This window comes from Symphalangus syndactylus, chromosome 6, assembly GCF_028878055.3.
Source record: "Symphalangus syndactylus isolate Jambi chromosome 6, NHGRI_mSymSyn1-v2.1_pri, whole genome shotgun sequence".
In the NCBI taxonomy this organism is placed as follows: domain Eukaryota; kingdom Metazoa; phylum Chordata; class Mammalia; order Primates; family Hylobatidae; genus Symphalangus; species Symphalangus syndactylus.
This window is the reverse complement of record NC_072428.2, coordinates 54,838,102-54,856,936: the sequence shown is the minus strand read 5'-3', so window position 1 is coordinate 54,856,936 and position 18,835 is coordinate 54,838,102. Positions and strand designations below refer to the sequence as shown.

Genomic DNA, 18,835 nt, shown 5'->3' with positions numbered 1-18,835 from the left:
ATAACGAAACCTATTAAAAATACAAAAATTAGCCAGGCATGGTGGCACATGCCTGTAGACTTGGGAAGGTGAGGCACAAGAATCGCTTGAACCCAGAAGGTGGAGGTTGCAGTGGGCTGAGATTGCGCCACTGCACTCTAGCCTGGGCGACTGAGCAAGACCCAGTCTCAAAAAAAAAAAGAAGTTTGTTGATTTTTGGAAAGCTAACAGTGAGAAGAGGCTGGGTGCAGTTGCTCATGCCAATAATCTCAACACTTTGGGAGCCTGAGTTGGAAGGATCACTTGAGGCTAGGAGTTTGAGACCAGCTTGGGCAACATAGCAAGACCCTGTCTCTACAAAAAAATTTATTTAAATTAGATGGATGTGATGGCGTGTGCATGAAGTCCTGCCTACTCAGAAGGCTGAGGTGAGAGGCTCACTTGAGCCCAGGAATTCAAGATTATAGTGAGCTATGATCATGCCACTGTGCTCCAGCCTAGGCAACAGAACAAGATCCTATCTCTATTAAAAGAAAGAAAAGAGAAGAGAAAGAAAAGAAAAAGAAGAGTTGTCTCCCTAAAGAGTGAGACTCCTGGAAACATACAGGATAGGACAATGTAATGAAGCTGTGTGCCTTAAGTTTCATTTCTCATTCGCTCATTCTGAATGTTCCTCATTCAGAATTGCATGAAGTGTCCACCCTGTGCCAGGAACTGTGCTTGCCTCTGGGAACACAAAGACAAATCCAACTTGATATCATTAAATATTTGAACAGGTGGTCATGCCTTCCATGTATTAAATGCCCAACTCCTGTTTCTTGAATGGCGGGTTGATGTTTTTACTACTTTTACAGCTCTGAAGGATGGCTATGAGAAGGTGGAGCAAGACCTTCCAGCCTTTGAGGACCTTGAGGGAGCAGCAAGGGCCCTGATGCGACTGCAGGACGTGTACATGCTCAGTGTGAAAGGCCTGGCCCGAGGTGTCTTTCAGAGAGTCACTGGCTCCGCCATCACTGACCTGTACAGCCCCAAACGGCTCTTTTCTCTCACAGGGGATGACTGCTTCCAAGTCGGCAAGGTAACAATATTCAAGAGACGGCCAATTGCTTGGCTCTGGTTTCTTATGGATAAAATAACTATTTCCTTATGGATAAAATACTTCTTTTTAATACTTACAGTAAACTTGGAAATTTGATATCATTTCCATTTTCAGAGAAAGAAAACAAGATTCAGAAAGAGTAAATAACTTGCCCTAAGATTATGCAATTTTAAGTGCAGAACTAAAGCTTGAACCCAGTCTTTTGACTCCAAATCTCAGGCCCTTTCCATAGTAATTAAGGTGTTTATATACTTAGGACACTCTAGAGATTGAAAGGGGTGTTATTAATTATGCTAGAACAACAGACATGAACTGGGAAAAATGGTCCTTTGTTCACCCTAACTATAGCACCCTGCCAGTGCATGAACCCCTGGGTAGAAAGAGAAAGCAGGGGGTCAGGGATGCAAGGTTGGGGAAAAGGATAAGAGATGGTGATGGAAAGATAGGATCATGGAAACAGCCTCCTGAGACTTTCTGGAATCCAATGCAACATTTCCTAAGCATTTAGAAGTACAAAATTAAAGTAGTGTCCAAAATCTAAGGCCATTCACTTTAACCTTACTTGAGGAAAACAGACTTCAGGAACACCCCCGCCCCCCATCTGAGGTATTTAACTGATCTTTGATTATAAGTTGTAATCACACTTGAGATCATTTTGTAATATACTCTTTGCCAGCCTTTGCTATAAAAAGCAATGGAGCAAATCCATTTTAACTTTGAAGATGTTTATTGCAGTAAGGTGTATTTTTCGTAACTCCTACAGTATTCGTCAACAGATCTGGGAGTGGGTCTCATGTGTCCTGATTCCAAGTTTTGAGAGTCAGTCTTCCAAATTAAGGCAGAGTGGGCTGCTTGAGTCTCTCTATGTACCGTTTTCTCTTTTCTGGGATCCTGAGCAGAATCAGAGCTCAATCATCATGTTCATGGCTGATTTAAATTTAAGACAGGTAAAGTAGTTTGATGTATGGTACTAACATATGCTTCATTAGTGAGGCCTTTCTGAAAGTAAAACCGTATGTTGAAAATTTAGTAAGTCACTTCCTGGAAGTCTTACTGGCAGTCTTTCTTTCTATATTTATTTACTTATTTTGAGAGATAAAACTTTTCAAATATAAGAAAAGAACATAAAATAATATAACAAGCAATTATATCTATTATTGTAATGAATATATGTTCAAATTTTGCTATGTTGGTTTCGTTTTTTAAAATATATATTAAAAAGAAAAACATGTTACATACAGCTAAAACCCCATTCATCCTCCTTGCCATCCACCCCATCCCTTCTGCTCCACCCTTGCCCAGGTAGCTGCGATCCTGAACCATATAGTATGTGCCCTTCTGAGTCCAGCTTCTTTCACTCAGCACATTATATCTGTGGAATTCATCCATATTGTATCATTTGTTAGTAGTTCATTTCTTTTTATTGCTAAGTAGTATTCCATTCTATGAATATGCCACAAACTGTTGATCCAGTCTCCTGTTGACAGATTCTTTGATTGCTTCCAGTTTGGGCTACTGTGAATAAAGCTTCTATTAACATCCTTTTATGTCCTTCTGTGGACATTTATTCTCATTTCTCTTGGATGAATACCTGGGAGTGGTATTGCCAACTCACAGAATAAGCTTCAATAATTATCAACACGTGGCCAAATTTGTTTCATCTGCACTTCCCCAATCCCTTCCTCTATGGATTATGAAATTTCTAGTTTATGAAATTCTTTTTGTTTTCTTAGGGTTTTGCTCTGCCATCCAAGTAAGTGCAGTGACACAATCATGGCTCACTGCAGCCTTTATCAAGTGATCCTCCCACCTGAGGGGGGCTCAAGTGATCCTCCTACCTCAGCCTCCCGAGTAGCTAGGACTACAGGTATGCCCCACCATATCCAGCTAATTTTTTAATAAGGGTCTCACTATGTTGCCCAGGATGGTCTTGAACTCCTGGCCTCAAGTGATCCTCCTGTCTCAGCCTCCCAAAATGCTGGGATTACAGGCATAAACCACTGCACCCAGCCTATCTTCTGAAGTTCTTGATTGTCTAATTCCATCATCACGCTATTGTGTCTGTTGACTCTTGCTCATGATGGATTATTTTCTGATACAGTTTTCATGTTTGGGAGCTTATTTTCAGCAGGACATTTTCCCCCTAAGAGAATCCATGTGCCAAGAGTTGTGGGAATATCCCTCCAGAGAATTTTGAGTGTTCTTCTTCCAGAAACTCTGGTGCTCTCACTGGCCTTAGATCCATTTTTATATTTATTTATTGACATAGGAGTTCCTTGACCATATGAATATTGCAGATTCAAACCCTATACTCACAAGAAGTAGAGGCTCAAAATTGAGAATATTCTTACACAGAGCTAGACAGGAACAAACAGATCTTCTTGTCTCATTAAGACAGCAGGCAATTTTTTTCCTGGTCTACCTTTTCTCCTAAGGTATAGTTTTTTACAGAATCCAGTTTCATGAGGGTGTCTTAGTTCCAGTTCCTGGGCTTGGGGCAGGTCTAAGGACGGCTCATCTTCTATCCTCATATGGGCATTATAACCCAAGGTTACTGAACACCAAGGTTACTATGATTAACACCCACCCCCATCCTAGGGAACGTCAGCATCTGCTGATAAGCTTATGGCTTGGGCTTTTAGCCCTTTTTTGTTTCTGGTACCTGATATTTTCTGTTTTTTTTTTTTTTTTTCTTGAAAATATATAATAAAACGCTTTTTATAGTTTATTCAAAGTGTCCGAATTTGTGTTCGGAAGGATTCCAGTTGTTTCAGTCTACCATATTGCTGGGACTTGAAGTTACTCATGGAAATCTTAATTAAACAAATTAACTTGGCATGAAAAGTTCAGTCATTTTTAGCATTTTTCAGCTCAACCTTTTTACAAATAGGACTTGAGGTGCAGAAAAATAAAACAGCAGGTTAATGGCAGACTTGAAGGAAAAATGATTCATTATTTAGGCTGCAGAATTGCAATATCTCTAGGATTTTTCCCTGTCAGGAAGTTACACCCTAATTAGATCATTTCGTAAGAGTTCTTCCTAGTCTGTAACTTTACAATTCCATATTGTCTCCAGTATCAACTTCCAGGAAATTCCACTTGCAGCTGTGGTATTCTAGTTAACTGTAAACCATGAGGAGAGAGGAGCTATGTCTGGTACATGTTGCCATGTTGCCAGCATTCCAGCATTTAATACAGAACAGATCCATTGAGCTTCCATAGCATTCCCATGTCTACCTTCATTATGGTGTCTAATGCATTGTGTTACAATTATTGGCTTACTCATGTGCCCCCTCTTGATTTAAGCTCTTACAGGACAGGGCCACTAGGCACATAGAAAATACTTAGTAAATATTGAATAAATGAATGAATGTAATCCATTCTTCACATTGCTACCAGCAATATCTTCCTAAAAATATGACATTCAAGACTGCAATTTGCTTAGGCCATGCTGCTGTTTCAAGTTTACTTTTTGTTTCTCTTCACTCTAGCTACAGCCACGATGGACTACTTGAACACATTCTTGCTTTAGATTTCTGTTTCTGCCATTCCCTTGTCTTAAAATGCTTTTCTTCCCAGTCTCTGCTCACTGAAATCCTTTTCCTTCTTCAAGGAAGGCCTGTCTCAGATGCTACTTCCTGCATGAAGCTTTCTGAGATTCCCACGTCTCCTCCCTTCCCTGTGCCACCACAGCATAGTATGCATTTTCCTTGGAGCACTCGTGACATTCTGTCCCAAATTAGAGTTAATTGAGGTCATGTTCTCTTCTCCTTCAGATTATAAATTCCTTAAGTGCAAGAACCCTTGTGTCTCCTCTCCACCTAGTACAATGCATTGTATATAGTAGATGCTTAATAAATTGAATTAAAATGAATTTGAAATTAAAACCTGCCTTCTTGGATTCCAAAGTCCCTCTTATTCTTTGAATTGTCATTTTCTTTTTCTACCTGTGGAATAAGGCTTTAGCGATGGTACTTGTGTTCTGTGTAGGTGGCCTATGACATGGGGGATTATTACCATGCCATTCCATGGCTGGAGGAGGCTGTCAGTCTCTTCCGAGGATCTTACGGAGAGTGGAAGACAGAGGATGAGGCAAGTCTAGAAGATGCCTTGGATCACTTGGCCTTTGCTTATTTCCAGGTAAGGGAGTAAGTGAAGCTCACTGCTTTTATTATACTAAGTGAAATCCTTTATAGCTGCTTTACAATTTCTAAGCATTTTCACGTCTTCGTCTGTTTCATCTTCCCAATAAGACCAAATGTGAGTCAAGCAGGGAAGTTATTTTATCATTTCCATATATCACATGTGAGTAAACTGAGTCTCCAAAAGACTCTTAACTTGTCACAAAGCTTATAGACCTAGAATTAGACTGTTAGTCCAGTGCTCTTTCCAATGCATTGACTACTTTACAATCATTATTTCCCATGTAGGAGGCAGTTTGTCACCTGTAGCAGCAGCTGCTTTATTCACAAATAGTTAATGGGTTCATAGTAAATGTAGTTCACTCTTTTGTGCTCTCAGCAACTCATAATTAATCACAGATATTACCCATGATATTGCCATGGACAAAGAAGTTTGATTATGAGATTTTCCCATCTGCAGTTGAGTCCAACTGTGATGTGACTCCTGTCTGGTTACAGAGCTGGAGTCACTGTTCTGTAGTACCAGCCACAGTGCCTCCTCCAGGTGTTATTTTTCCTTGGCACTGTTGATCTACTTACTCCCTGTTGTGCCTTATATAGAAGTTCATTTCCCTAAATAAAGCAGCTGCCAATAAACAAAACTAACCAGTAACTGGGTAAGGTATAGCTTTTGTATAGCTAACCCCATTTCCCACCTGAGTTGTACAGTCTTCAAGGGTAGGCTGCAAAAATCTCCATGGAACCAGTTCCCTATAGTTTCCAAAACTAGTAAACCATTTCTGCTCCCTACCTTTTTTTTCCTTTCCCCATTTTCTTGAGAAAGGGGAGGAGGATGTGGGTGGTCCAAACCCATGTGTTGCTGCCCAAACAGATTTACTCTCAGTGCAGCAAACAGTCCTGTTCCTTTCATGGAAGTTCCTGGTGAATGGATCTTTGTTGTAAAACTGTGTATGTGTTGGCTGGGTGTGGTGGCTTACGCTTGTAATCCCAGCACTTTGGGAAGCTGAGGCAGGCAGATCACCTGAGGTCAGGAGTTCAAGACCAGCCTGACCAACATGGAGAAACCCCATCTCTACTAAACAAACAAACAAACAAACAAAACAAAATTACCCTGGTGTGGTGGCACATGCCTGTAATCCCAGCTACTCAGGAGGCTGAGGCAGGAGAATCGCTTGAGCCCAAGAGGTGGAGGTTGTGGTGAGCCGAGATCGAGCCATTGCCCTCCAGCCTGGGAAACAAGCGAAACTGCGTCTCGAAAAAAAAAAAGAAAAAAAGAAAAAAAAACTGTGTATGTGCTCTTCCTAACTCTCCTGCTAAATTGCTGTGTGTTAAAGCCAAATAGAATAACTGCGATGTAAGAAAGGGTGAGAAGTAATTGAGTTTTAATAGAGGAAGGAAATGGAGAATTGACGTGGAAAGACTCAAAGAGAAACTAAAGCAGCTTACCCTGAAAGACGGAGTTTCAAATGTTGTACCCAATTATTGATTAGTTTTGTTTTGTTTCCCTCTAACTCTGATGGCTTGGATTTCTCTTCTACTCACTTTCCACATCCTGCTTTGTCTGGTGAAATCCTGTTTATCTTACAAGGCACAGCTCGAATGTCACCTACTTTGTGAAGTCTTCCTGAGTTCTCCTCACTCCCCAGGCTTTCCTCCTTGGGGCTCTTATAGCATGTTTTTATTCCCCAGTAACAGAACACATAAGGCATTATCTTATAGATGGTTTATGTTCCTCCTCACCCTCTAGTAAATTAGAAGTAAATGTCCCTATGGACCTTTCATTATCATATAAAATTTAATGTATTTTATTTCATTATATATTTTAGTAAAAAAAAATTTTAGTAACTGCTAATAATGAGAGATGGTAGAGTACAGTGGTTAAGCTATGGGCTCTGGAATCAGACAGACCCGGGTTCAAATGCTGTGAAAACATGGGCAACTTATTTGGCTTCCCTGGGCCTCAGTTTTCTTATTTGTAAAAGAGGAGTAATGATGCTCACCTGAAGTGGGTTGCTGTGAGGATTGAGTGAGCTAATACAGGCAAAGCCCTTAACAGAATGCATGCATGGCACATGCAACTTACTGGATAAATGTCAGTTCTTATTACATGATACATACATATATATGTTCTCTTTTCATTTAATGTTGCTTAGTGTACCTATTTCCAAAGAAACTTAACTGAGACACCGAAAGTAACTCTTAGTTCTTTGTAAAATATAATTTTACTTTATTACAAGACTCTCAAGTTTTAAAAATAGTGAAATTATATTTTGGTTCTTTTCATCTCACAAAGAGTTTGAAAAGCTATGACCTTGAGTTAATATTTGACATTACAAGGTATTCATAGATTACTCAAGTATTCTTTGTTAAATGTAGAACAGAGTAATTCATGATATCAAATAATTAGAAACAATATATTTGCCCAACAGTAGTGGAATGGTTAGGTTCTCTGTGGTGTATCTTCTGGATGGAATAAAATGCAGCCATTAAAAATGCTGTCTGTGAAGACTATGTGATGATATCAAAATACTCCTGATAACAATGTAAAGTGAAACAATCAGGATGTGAAATGTATAAAAATATGCTTATAACTATGTAAAAACTATATATTATCCAAAGTACTTCAGTCCCTGGATTTTGGTGTAGTAATTTTTTTCCATTCCTCATATGTTTCATAATATGCTTATTATTGCTTTTATCATTAAAAGTGAATTGTTAATATGCTAAAGTAAAGGGATTGGAATGAAATACATTTCTATCAGTTAATCATCATTTGGCAGCACCCGGAAGAGGACTGCTGGATACCCATCCGAGATTCTGTTCCCCAGATTTGTCTGGAAAGCCCTATTTCCTTTTGACTATGTTGAGCCCCAGGTTGAATGGCTGCAGGGAGAGTTAATTCCTGTGCACTGGGCAATGTTTCCATTTTAGTTCTTTCTTTGCCTCCCTCCACTAACTTTGTGGACTCTGGGAAGAACTGAATCTGGAGAACAAATTATATTTTTACTAGGGTTTTTATAGTTCCATATTGGGTTAAATATTTTTAACTTTGGTTATATTATTAAATATAATATAACAAATAACAACACCCTGCAATTACGTGGTTTTGCAGGCTTTAAGATTTGAGAGCACTTTAAGAAGTTTTATTTTCATTTATTTTCCTACCTTGCCTGGTAAGGGTGGTCATAAGTCATTAGTAAATGAGGAGACTGGTGAGACCTGATTTGCAGCGAGGCCACAGATCTCTGCATTTCTGGTCTGCTATTCCTTTCAGTGAGCCTTGTTACCTACTTATGGTAAGAATATTTATGGTTTTTTTTTAATCCATTTAATAGTTTGTTCAGAGGAGATATCCTCAGTGAAGTTAATGCTTTCTTTTTTTTTTTTTTTTTTAACAGGCAGGAAATGTTTCATGTGCCCTCAGCCTCTCTCGGGAGTTTCTTCTCTACAGTACGTAATGGATGAAAGATAAGCCAGCCACAGGTCTGACTTATGGGGAACTCCCTTCTGCTCCTGGCCTTTAATTCCTGCAAGAGAAATACAGCTATCTATCTTTATTATCTTTTTTTTTTTTTTTTTTTTGAGATGGCATCTCACTCTGTCACCCAGGCTGGAGTGCAGTGGCGCGATCTCAGCTCACTGCAACCTCTGCCTCCTGGGTTCAAGTGATTCTCCTGCCTCAGCCTCCCGAGTAGCTGGGATTACAGGCATCCACCACCACACCTGGCTAATTTTTGTATTTTTAGTAGAGACGGGGTTTCACCATGTTGGCCAGGCTGTTCTCAAACTCCTAACCTCAAGTGGTCCCCCCACCTCGGGCTCCCAAAGTGCTGGGATTACAGGCATAAGCCACTGTGCCTGGCCCTATCTTTATTATCTTAATTTCATAATCCAGGTCACACTTCAAATTTTGGTGAAATCTTACGTGCTGTTCAATGCATCAGGGGGAAATTTTTAAGTTAGTTGGAAAATGCTGAGAAGATATCAACCTGTCGCTTCCTTCCTCCACCCAATCAATGATATATTAGCCTTGCTTCAGTGGGAAAAAGTCCAGGAGTGGGAGCCAGTTTCTTAAGAGACATTTTAAAGACCCAGATTTTGGAAGCAGACCCAAGAATGAATGAAATCAGTGTGCACTATGATGAAATCAGTGTGCACTATGTACGTAAGAAGGAAAGTGACTCAGCAGGATTGCTCACTTCAGCTGCTCAAAGGGAGATATCAGTTTTTCCCTTTAAATCAGGTCTCACTCTGTGATGCATGCATCCTGCCCAGCCAGTAGGTCACAGAATTCAGCATCACCCCGCTTCAGGGAGTCCCTTGCTGACAACAAAATGAGTTAAACAGGAGGAAGATGCTTCCTAACTCAGCTATCTGCTTGGAAATGTTTGCTTCAAAGTTATATGTATATATTTGCATAACATTTTAGTGGTAGATGGCTTCCTAGTTTTTTTTTAATACAGTATTTATTTGTTTTGTTTTGTTTTGCTTTTGCTTTTGGGGGTGTGGTTTTTTTGTTTGTTTGTTTTTTGGTTTTGTTTTTTGAGATAGAGTCTCATTCTATCACCCAGGCTGGAGTGCAATGGCATGATCTTGGCTCACTACAGCCTCTGCCTCCCAGCTTCAAGTGATTCTTGTGCCTCAGCCTCCCAAGTAGCTAGGATTACAGCCATGTGCACCATGTCCAGCTAATTTTTATATTTTTAGCAGAGATGGGGTTCTGCCGTGTTGGCCAGGCTGGTCTCAAACTCCTGGCCTCAAGTGATCCACCTGCCTTGGCCTCCCAAAATGCTGGGATTACAGGCATGAGTATTTAGTATTTAGATACTAAAATGAGATGCAAAATCACTATTTTGTTTTAATATTTCTAAAGTGTTTCATATAGGACTTTATAATTGCGTGTATACATAACTTTTTAATGAATCCATTTAGTAACATTATTCCTTTCTGATAATTTAGCAAACAATAGGATAAGGAAGTAGCTGTGTGTCTACAAACACATGAGTGATTAGTGGTACAAACAAAATTATAATCCAACCCTTCTTTATTTCTTTGCATTTGATCTATTAAAATCTTTGCTATCCACTCAAATTGTGTGCTTTTATAGGTGGATAATAGAACATGGCAAGTTGAGATTCCCAGTTTTATTTCCAGCTTTGCAATATTTTCATTGGGGTTTGGGCTTTGCAATATTTTCATTGGGGTTTGGGCTTATAATTTCCATTCTCCAAAACTTCACTTCTCCTCTTGTTAAAACAGAATGGTAATTTCTGCCCCTTCCTTTCCTCCTTTGCCAGGGTGATGGTTGTGGTTAGAAGCACACTGGGCTCCTCAGAGAAAGATACTTTGGGAGCATTAGAACAATTCAGCACCTCCTTCTGAGATGCATTGAGAGTCATGCAAAGAGGCCAGCAGGCCACGGGTAGCTCTGCCAACGCATGGGGCATCTTGCAGCCAAATTGGGTACAAACAGGTGGGCACAAACAAGACACAAGATTTATTGGGTTTCCCAAGGGCCCTGTGGGAATCCAGTCTAGAGCCAAAGTCTAGAGTCCCTCTGCCCCACACTTCTTTGCTCTGGGTCTAGGCCAGTTAGGAGATTTGAAAGATCTAGTGGAGCCAAGAATGAATTGGCTTCCAATTCTCTGAGGAAAAATAGGTTGGGTCCTTTTGCAATAGGCTTTGGCTTTCTGGACTTCTCTTTCATTGCACTTATCATATTTTGTTGTAAGTGATAATTTAATGTCCTTTTTCTCCATTAGACTCTAAACTCTGAGAGGTCAGCCTGTAGCACATTATCTGGTAATAGTAGATGTTCATTGAAGATTTACTGAATGGATGGGTGAAAGAATGAATGAATGAATGAAGTTTCATCATCCCCGTATATACCATCACACTATCCCAGAGCAGCCATCCTCATGATCCCTTGGCCTAAGAGTTTTAAGTTCCACTTTGCTTCCCAAAGCCCTTTGCACCTTCAGATCTACCAGGATCAAGTCAGTCTTTTAAAAAATACCAGGTAGTCTTCTGGGAGTGAGGGCCTTGCGTCCTCCTGTGCGTAGACATGAGGAGTTATTCAGGAGATCCAGTTGCCCATCCTGTGCAGCAGTGAAGCTGGAGGAAACCTTAGTGGCACTCCTTGAGGCCAGTATTTGTTAATCCCTATTTTATATTCCCTGCCCTGATTTCTTCCAGGCCCAGATAATAAGAGGATGGCCAGGAATGTCTTGAAATATGAAAGGCTCTTGGCAGAGAGCCCCAACCAGGTGGTAGCTGAGGCTGTCATCCAGAGGCCCAATATACCCCACCTGCAGACCAGAGACATCTACGAGGGGCTATGTCAGACCCTGGGTTGCCAGGTAGGATTCCACAGGGAAAGGGAAAGGGGTAGAGGCCTGGCTAGAATTTGAGAAGCTAGAATCGGGATAACATGAGGGGGTAGAGCTGATGCATTAAAAACAATAAAGCTCACTTGGGAAGCATCAGAATGACCACATTCTGTATCTCTTGCATTCCAATTTTTTTTTTTTTTTTTTTTTTTTTTGAGAAGGAGTCACGCTCTTTCACCCAGGCTGGAGTGCAGTGGCGCGATCTTGGCTCACTGCAGGCTCTGTCCCCCGGGGTTCACACCATTCTCCTGCCTCGGCCTCTCCGAGTAGCTGGGACTACAGGCGCCCGCCACCACGCCCGGCTAATTTTTTTTTTTTGTATTTTTAGTAGAGATGGGGTTTCACCGTGGTCTCGATCTCCTGACCTCGTGATCCGCCCGCCTCGGCCTCCCACAGTGCTGGGATTACAAGCGTGAGCCACCGCGCCCGGCCTCCAATTTTTTTATGCCATAGTTACCCTAAGTTGAGTTTTGCTCCTAGACCCTTATTCTCTTATGCTCATCCTATTCTTTCTTTCCAGCCCACTCTCTACCAGATCCCTAGCCTCTACTGTTCCTATGAGACCAATTCCAATGCCTACCTGCTGCTCCAGCCCATCCGGAAAGAGGTCATCCACCTGGAGCCCTACATTGCTCTCTACCATGACTTTGTCAGTGACTCAGAGGCTCAGAAAATTAGAGAACTTGCAGAACCATGGGTGAGTGTCCTGAGAACCCACCAAGCATTTCTCTTTCATCTTCACATGCCTGGAGTTCAGGAGTGTGAGAATAGGCAACCTGAACAACTAGACAACTCAAAGAGCCAAGGAGTTAAGAATGCCAACCACGCCATAAAACTAATCCATGGTGGAAAAAAATCACAATAGTGCACGCCTCTGGAGGGAAAGGATTAACTGGATGATATGCAAGAGGATTATCTGGGGTATTGAAAATGTGCTCTCACTATCTTGTTAGGGACATGGTACATGTGGCTGTATGCATTTGTCAAAACTCACCAAATGGTCCACTTGAGACCTGTGCATATCATTGTATGTAAGTTTAACCTAAAAAAAGACGAAAAGGAACACTTCAAAAGTGTCAGCCATTCCATGTAATTGGTAGAGGGGGGAAAAAGAGTGAAATGACAGCGGCAAGGAGTAAAATCCTAGCACAAATTTACAGAGTTAGAGTAGAAAGCTCAACTTCATTATTTTGTTAAAAAGGAAACTGAGGCCCAGAGAGGGGAAGGGACTTGTTAAGGTCATACATGTAGCTAGAGCCACAGCTAGAACTTAGAGGTACAGTAGTCCCCCTTATTTGCAATTTTACTTTCTGTGGTGTCAGTTATTCTCAGTGTAGTACAATAAGATATTTTGAGAGAGAGAGGTCATTTTCCCGTAACTTTTATTACAGTATATTATTATTATTCTATTTTATTGTTAATCTCTGTGCCTCATTTATGAATTATAAAATATAACTTATGTAATTATAAAATTAAACTTTGTAATTCAGTTATAATCATGATTTTTAATTTCGTTATAAAAAGAACCAAAGGAGGCCAGAATGATCAAGGCTAGCGGGCCCAACGAAGGTGCAGGGCTTCAACTGAGTCTTCAAAGATGGACAGGATGTGGTGAGAGAGAGAAGTGATGAGTTAGTGTGCTTTGGGAAAGGGAGAGTGACTAGGAAGCAGAGATATTCAACACAAGCCACTGAGGCTTCTGTCTTCAGTTCCCATGGGGGAGCCACTACCATATGAGCCCAGGGCTGATTCCTGGGAGAGCCACAGAGCAGACAGGCATCAGCAGCCCCAGAGAGACACTTCTAGGAGAAGGAAGTGTGCCAAGGTCTGTGCATGCCAAATGGACAACACGGCCATGAATGATTAAATCGACGTCTCTGGGTGGGTCACTTCTCCCGTTACCATGGCAACAGGGCTGTTTTAAGGAAAAATTTAGTTATAATTTAGTTATAATGTAATTATGATTATAATTAAATTACAATCATGATTAAATTAAATTTTTATTAAGGCCATCCCACACTGTCTTCACTCGATAACCCAGCCTGACAGAGCAGCCTCTGTATGGGACATTGCCAGTGTCATGGAAGAGGAAAAGGACAAATGGCAAACATGAGCTAGTTCATAAAGCTTCTGTGTGGAAGTGCCAGATGTTACTTCCACCCATGTTTCATTGGTCAGAGCAAAGCATGTGGCCACTACTGCAGTCAACAGCAAGGTTCTAATTCTTCCACAGGGAAAGCACTGCAAGTCACCAAGCCAAGCTGGATGTCAATGGGAAGAGGACATTTAATCCTCCCCCTAGGAAGTGTGCTAAATATTAAAAAAAAAAAAAATGCACCTCTATAAGCATGTTGCCTCTTTAAAGATATTGTCTCAGAATTATTTCTGTCAAGCCAGACATTGTGCCCTTAACATGTGCAGTTCATCCAGGCAGCCATTAGTCATTCATCAACAGAATAGAGCCCACTGTGTGCCAGACACTGGCCTGTGTGCTGGGCTTTTACAGTGAGATGAAGTATTGGTTCTTTCCTCTTGGAAACTTAGTGCACAATGGAGAAAAACAAATATTTATACTACACTATGATACATGCTATCATAGAGGTGTGTGCAGAGAGTTGTGCTATGCACATAAAAAAGTGAGGCTTCCTCTAAAGAAAAGGCAATTGGGTGAAGAACAGATGGGGAAGGGAGGAAGAATCAGGGAAGGCTTCACTGTGGAGGTGACATCTGTCAGAGAAAGAACGTGGAAAAGGGTATTCCAGAAAGACAAAACAGTATGTGCAAGGGCCTGATATGTGCTATGTTCAGAGACCGGGCAGAAGCTTGGTGGCTGAAGTGTGCAAGGGATGGGGGCGAGAGGTGATAGGAGATGAGGCTAGATGTGAGACACCATTAGCAGATGCTATAAATGCCATGCCGGGGAGTTTGGATTTTATCCTGTAGGCAGCAGGAGAGCTGTTGGACAGTTTTAATGGGAGAGTTGCATGATCATGCCTGATTTTTAAGGAAGACTGTGACAGCAGACATGGATTGGAGGGAGAAGAGGAGCAGTCATCATTTCATCTAAAAGCCACTCCAGGAAAGTCTAGAATCTTTGCACAGAAGTTTTTTGAGATAATTAAGCCCCACTGGAGAATTGGAGCAAACAGGTTCAGCTTTGCAGTGAGCCAGCAGTAGTAGCTTTTGGCGAGCAGCTGCTTTTTCCTTAGAACAGCCCTGTTGCCATGGTAACGGGAGAAGTGACCCACCCAGAGACGTCGATTTAAATGTTCATGGCCATGTCGTCCATTTGGCATGCACAGGTCTTGGCACACTTCCTTCCCCTAGAAGGGTCTCTCTGGGGCTGCTGATGCCTGTCTGCTCTGTGGCTCTCCCAGGAATCAGCCCTGGACTGACATGGTAGTGGCTCCCCCATGGGAACTGAAGACAGAAGCCTCAGTGGCTTGTGCTGAATATCCCTGCTTCCTAGTCACTCTCCCTTTCCCAAAGCACACTCAGTCATCACTTCTCTCTCTCACTACATCCTGCCCATCTTTGAAGACTCAGTTGAAGCCCTGCACCTTCATTGGGCCCGCTAGCCCTGATCATTCTGGCCTTCTTTGGTTCTTTTTCAGAGCACTTTTTGGAGGCATATACAATCACCTATTCCTCCTCTGAACTCTAAGCTTTTTCTCACTGGTTGTTTGGTACTTAATTTTTAAATGTATTCTGCCATGTATGTGTTGTTGGACATCACTGACAGTTTCCTGGGTCAGCATCCTCTCTCCCCAGTCAGATTGTAAACTAGCAGGCATCATCTTTCTGCAAATGCCTTGCCCCATGTTCTTCCCATTGCTGCCAAAGTAATCTTTAAAAGATCGGGTCTGACCACTGAAGCCCTTGCTGAAACTCTTTAATGTGTCACTTTTGCCCTCCAGTGCTTACAGGTCTCCGTGGCCTGGCTGCTGCCAACCCCTTCTACCACATCTCCCCCGGCACTTGACGCTCCAGCTGCACACTCTTCTGTCTGCCTGGAATGAACTGCCCTTGACTTCTCACCTGTATGGTTCCAGTGTGTCTTGTGGACATCCTGGAAAGACTTCCTGTCCCTCATAAGAATGGGCTATGTGCCCCTCTCTCTATTTCCGTGGCATTCTATACTTGCCTATTATGGCCCCAGTAGATGTCTTAGGGGCAGGGACATTGTTTGGATTAACATATTGTTTTTCCGGTGCCTAGCACAGTGCTTAGCACAGAGAACAACCAATAAATATTTGTTCCAAAAAACGAGTGACTGGTAGGTGGAAAATTAATGGTTGTTACAGGAATTAAGTATAAGGTGGCTCCTTAATTTGGGGTGGGGCGATTCCTTAGGTTTTTTTTTTTTTAAAACCATTGATTTTGCCCTAAAAGAACAGAAGGGAGCATCTATCTTCTATGAGTTTCTCCTCTACAAATGGGTCAGGACAGGACACAAGGGACAATGGATGGAGGCAACATCAATCCGCTTCTGATTTCCTGCTTCGTAAGATTGTAGAGCCACATGATGAGAGGAACTCGCAAGCACATGTTGTTCATGTGCTGCATTTTATAGATGGGAAAACAGGCCCAAGGAAAGGAAGAGGCTTTTCCAAGACTGTCTACCTGGTTTAGCAGGAGGGTCAATGACATTATGGAAGCTTCAGAGAAGAGAAAGAGCTTCTGTCTGTGTAGCTCATTGCCCCAGGCACTGCTCTGCCTGCCTGTGAAGCACCAGAGCTGGGTCTGAGCCCTGTGAGTACCTTTAAGTGCAGTGCCCTGTTTCATTCATTCGTTTATTTAACCAGTACTAAGCACCTACTCCACCACCAGGCGTTGAATGGATCCTGGGGATACAGCACTGAAAAAAGGCCAAGTCCTTGCCCTCATGAGCCAACATTCCAATGACAGAGGCAGAAGTAGACATGTTTACCCTCATATAAATAAACAATATTTCTCTTTCTGTCCTTGGATTTTGCAATTAGGAGACACTTTATTTAAAAATAATTTAGGCCCAGTATGGTGGCTCGTTCCTATAATCCCAGCACTTTGGGAGGCCGAGGTGGGAGGATCCCTTGAGACCAGAAGTTCAAGACCAGCCTGGGCAACAAAACAAGACCCTGTATCTACAAAAACATTTTTTTTTTTTAATTAGCCAGGTTTGGTGGCATGTGCCTATGGTCCCAGCTATTTGGGAGGCTGAGGTGGGAGGATTGCTTGAGTCTAGGAGTTGGAGGCTGTAGTGAGCTATGATCGTACTACTGCACTCCAGCCTGGGCAACACAGCAAGACCCTGTCTCTAAAGATAATAATAATAATAATTTAAATGCTATACCTAGACATTCAGAACAAAAGAGAGGCATTTAGTTAAACTAGTGTTATCAAAACTGTCGTCTTTTCATAATCAAGGCAGTTGCAGCTATGAAAATCTCACAAGTACCCTCAACATCTGTAACTATTATATATCAACTTTTAAAAAAATAATTGAAGCAAAAAGAGACTCTGATTCTCTGTAAGGAAAGGCTTTCATTAGAATATTCAAAAGGAGCGGGCCGCCTCTGAGTATAGAGAGTTTCCTGTTGCTGGAGATGTTCATTTAATTCGACAAACACTTACAAAGTGCTTACCATACGGTCAGGCCCTGTGCCTGACCCTGGGAAACAAAGATGAATGAGAAATAGCCCCTGTTCTTACCTAACTCAGTCTTGCAGATACAAAAGGGATTCAAATAACAGTTAAATTCAACGCAGCAAACTTCTTTTGAGTGCTTACTGTCGACTAGACACAGTGTTAAAGGTTATTTTCAACTCTACGATCTTTGGTCACTTAAGGTCTTTTATTTTCATGATTGATAGCTGTCACTAAATTAGTCCCACATGCAAAATGTCCTCTAATTAAGGAGGAACTGGCATCTGTTATGTTTATGCTTAAGAGAGGAGTATGTCTGTGGAAGTGACAAACCTTTCCTTTTGCATCATAACCACTTGGACTTTGTCTTACATTCTTCCCACCAGCTACAGAGGTCCGTGGTGGCATCAGGGGAGAAGCAGTTACAAGTGGAGTACCGCATCAGCAAAAGGTAAGAAGGGCCCTTCCTTGGTCATACCTGCTGCCCACCCTCAGGCCCATAGCGTAGCTGACTGCCAGTCAGCAACAGCCATTCAGGGACTGCCAGAGGTGGAGAATCCCTAGTTCACGTTTATAGCTGTACACACTTTTTAAGAGGGAGAAGTTTCCACTTCCCTTTCCCAGATTGTTAGATCATCTGAGGGTTTAACTAGAAGGCCATTCGAGAGAGACTTGGAAGAGCTCCTCTGCCCTAAACCAAAAAATAAGTCTATAGTTGTTCTCCTAAACAGGATTGTTTTTCCAAAAGATACAGTCCTGTCCACATTTGTAATTTAACTTTACAAGATTCCATTCCCACCTCCTGACTCATATTGAAAGCATGACTTGCCAACAACGAGACCAGAAGGACAAATAGACTCTCTGGCCCTAATGGCTTCTGTAGAGGAGCAGATTCAGCTGTGAGAGCCCAGCTTTATCCCACCCCTCCAGCCCTGCCCACCCCCCACTGCAACCCTTTACTTGCATCCACCAAAGACATGTGAGACAGTGACATCAGCATCCTTGGGGAGAGGCCAGACCTCAGGATGGGGATTAGTTTGTGCTGTCTGGGAAGGGAGGTGAATGATGAAATCTGTGATTCAGAATCATTTGGCTTAACTTACTTGGTCTGGTACATTAAGGGCCTTTCATATTAGTAGTTATTCTCTAACCCATGGAAGGTCCCTATGACCTCAGCTTCATTGCTTTTTCTAACCTTTCTGATATTCTAGTGTCAGAGAGAAAATTCAGCCTTGGGTTAATTGCTTCCAGGGAAGCAGGTGGTATTTTCTTCCCTTTTCAGAACAAGAAACTACTTTCTTTCTCCACTTGCATCACTCTTCAGCTCTTTGACTTTTGGTTCTGTCCTCACAACTTCACTGGAGCTGGTCTCCCAAAGGTCACCAGGGAACTTCTAATTGCTAAATCATTTTCCTGCTCGCATACCTTCACTGACTACCCATTATCCATAAAGTCCAGATTCCATATTACAGTGTTTTCAGCTTTCTACGTCATGCCCTGAGCCTGCTTCTCCAGCTGTATCTCCCGTTACTTCTTCCTATCTCCTTATTCATAATTTATTGCCACACCTCCATGTCTGTGCCTGTGCTATTTCTTCAGGC

The 18,835-nt window shown here is 41.9% G+C and overlaps 1 protein-coding gene across 5 annotated transcripts in view; it reads left to right on the top strand.

Moving 5' to 3' along the window:
• The window catches only part of P4HA3 (prolyl 4-hydroxylase subunit alpha 3), a 46,299-nt gene that overhangs the window by 8,553 nt on the left and 18,911 nt on the right, over positions 1-18,835 (top strand). For all 5 annotated transcript variants that reach the window (XR_008658474.2, XR_008658473.2, XR_008658475.2 and 2 more), the window contains exons 3-8: positions 834-1,057; positions 5,069-5,218; positions 8,619-8,670; positions 11,416-11,579; positions 12,130-12,306; positions 17,621-17,685. Coding sequence is in view for 2 of the 5 variants with exons in the window: in XM_055282874.1 (XP_055138849.1) it covers positions 834-1,057; positions 5,069-5,218; positions 8,619-8,670; positions 11,416-11,579; positions 12,130-12,306; positions 17,621-17,685 (832 nt within the window). In the remaining 3 variants the exon portion in view is untranslated. The remainder of the gene's footprint in view (positions 1-833; positions 1,058-5,068; positions 5,219-8,618; positions 8,671-11,415; positions 11,580-12,129; positions 12,307-17,620; positions 17,686-18,835) is intronic.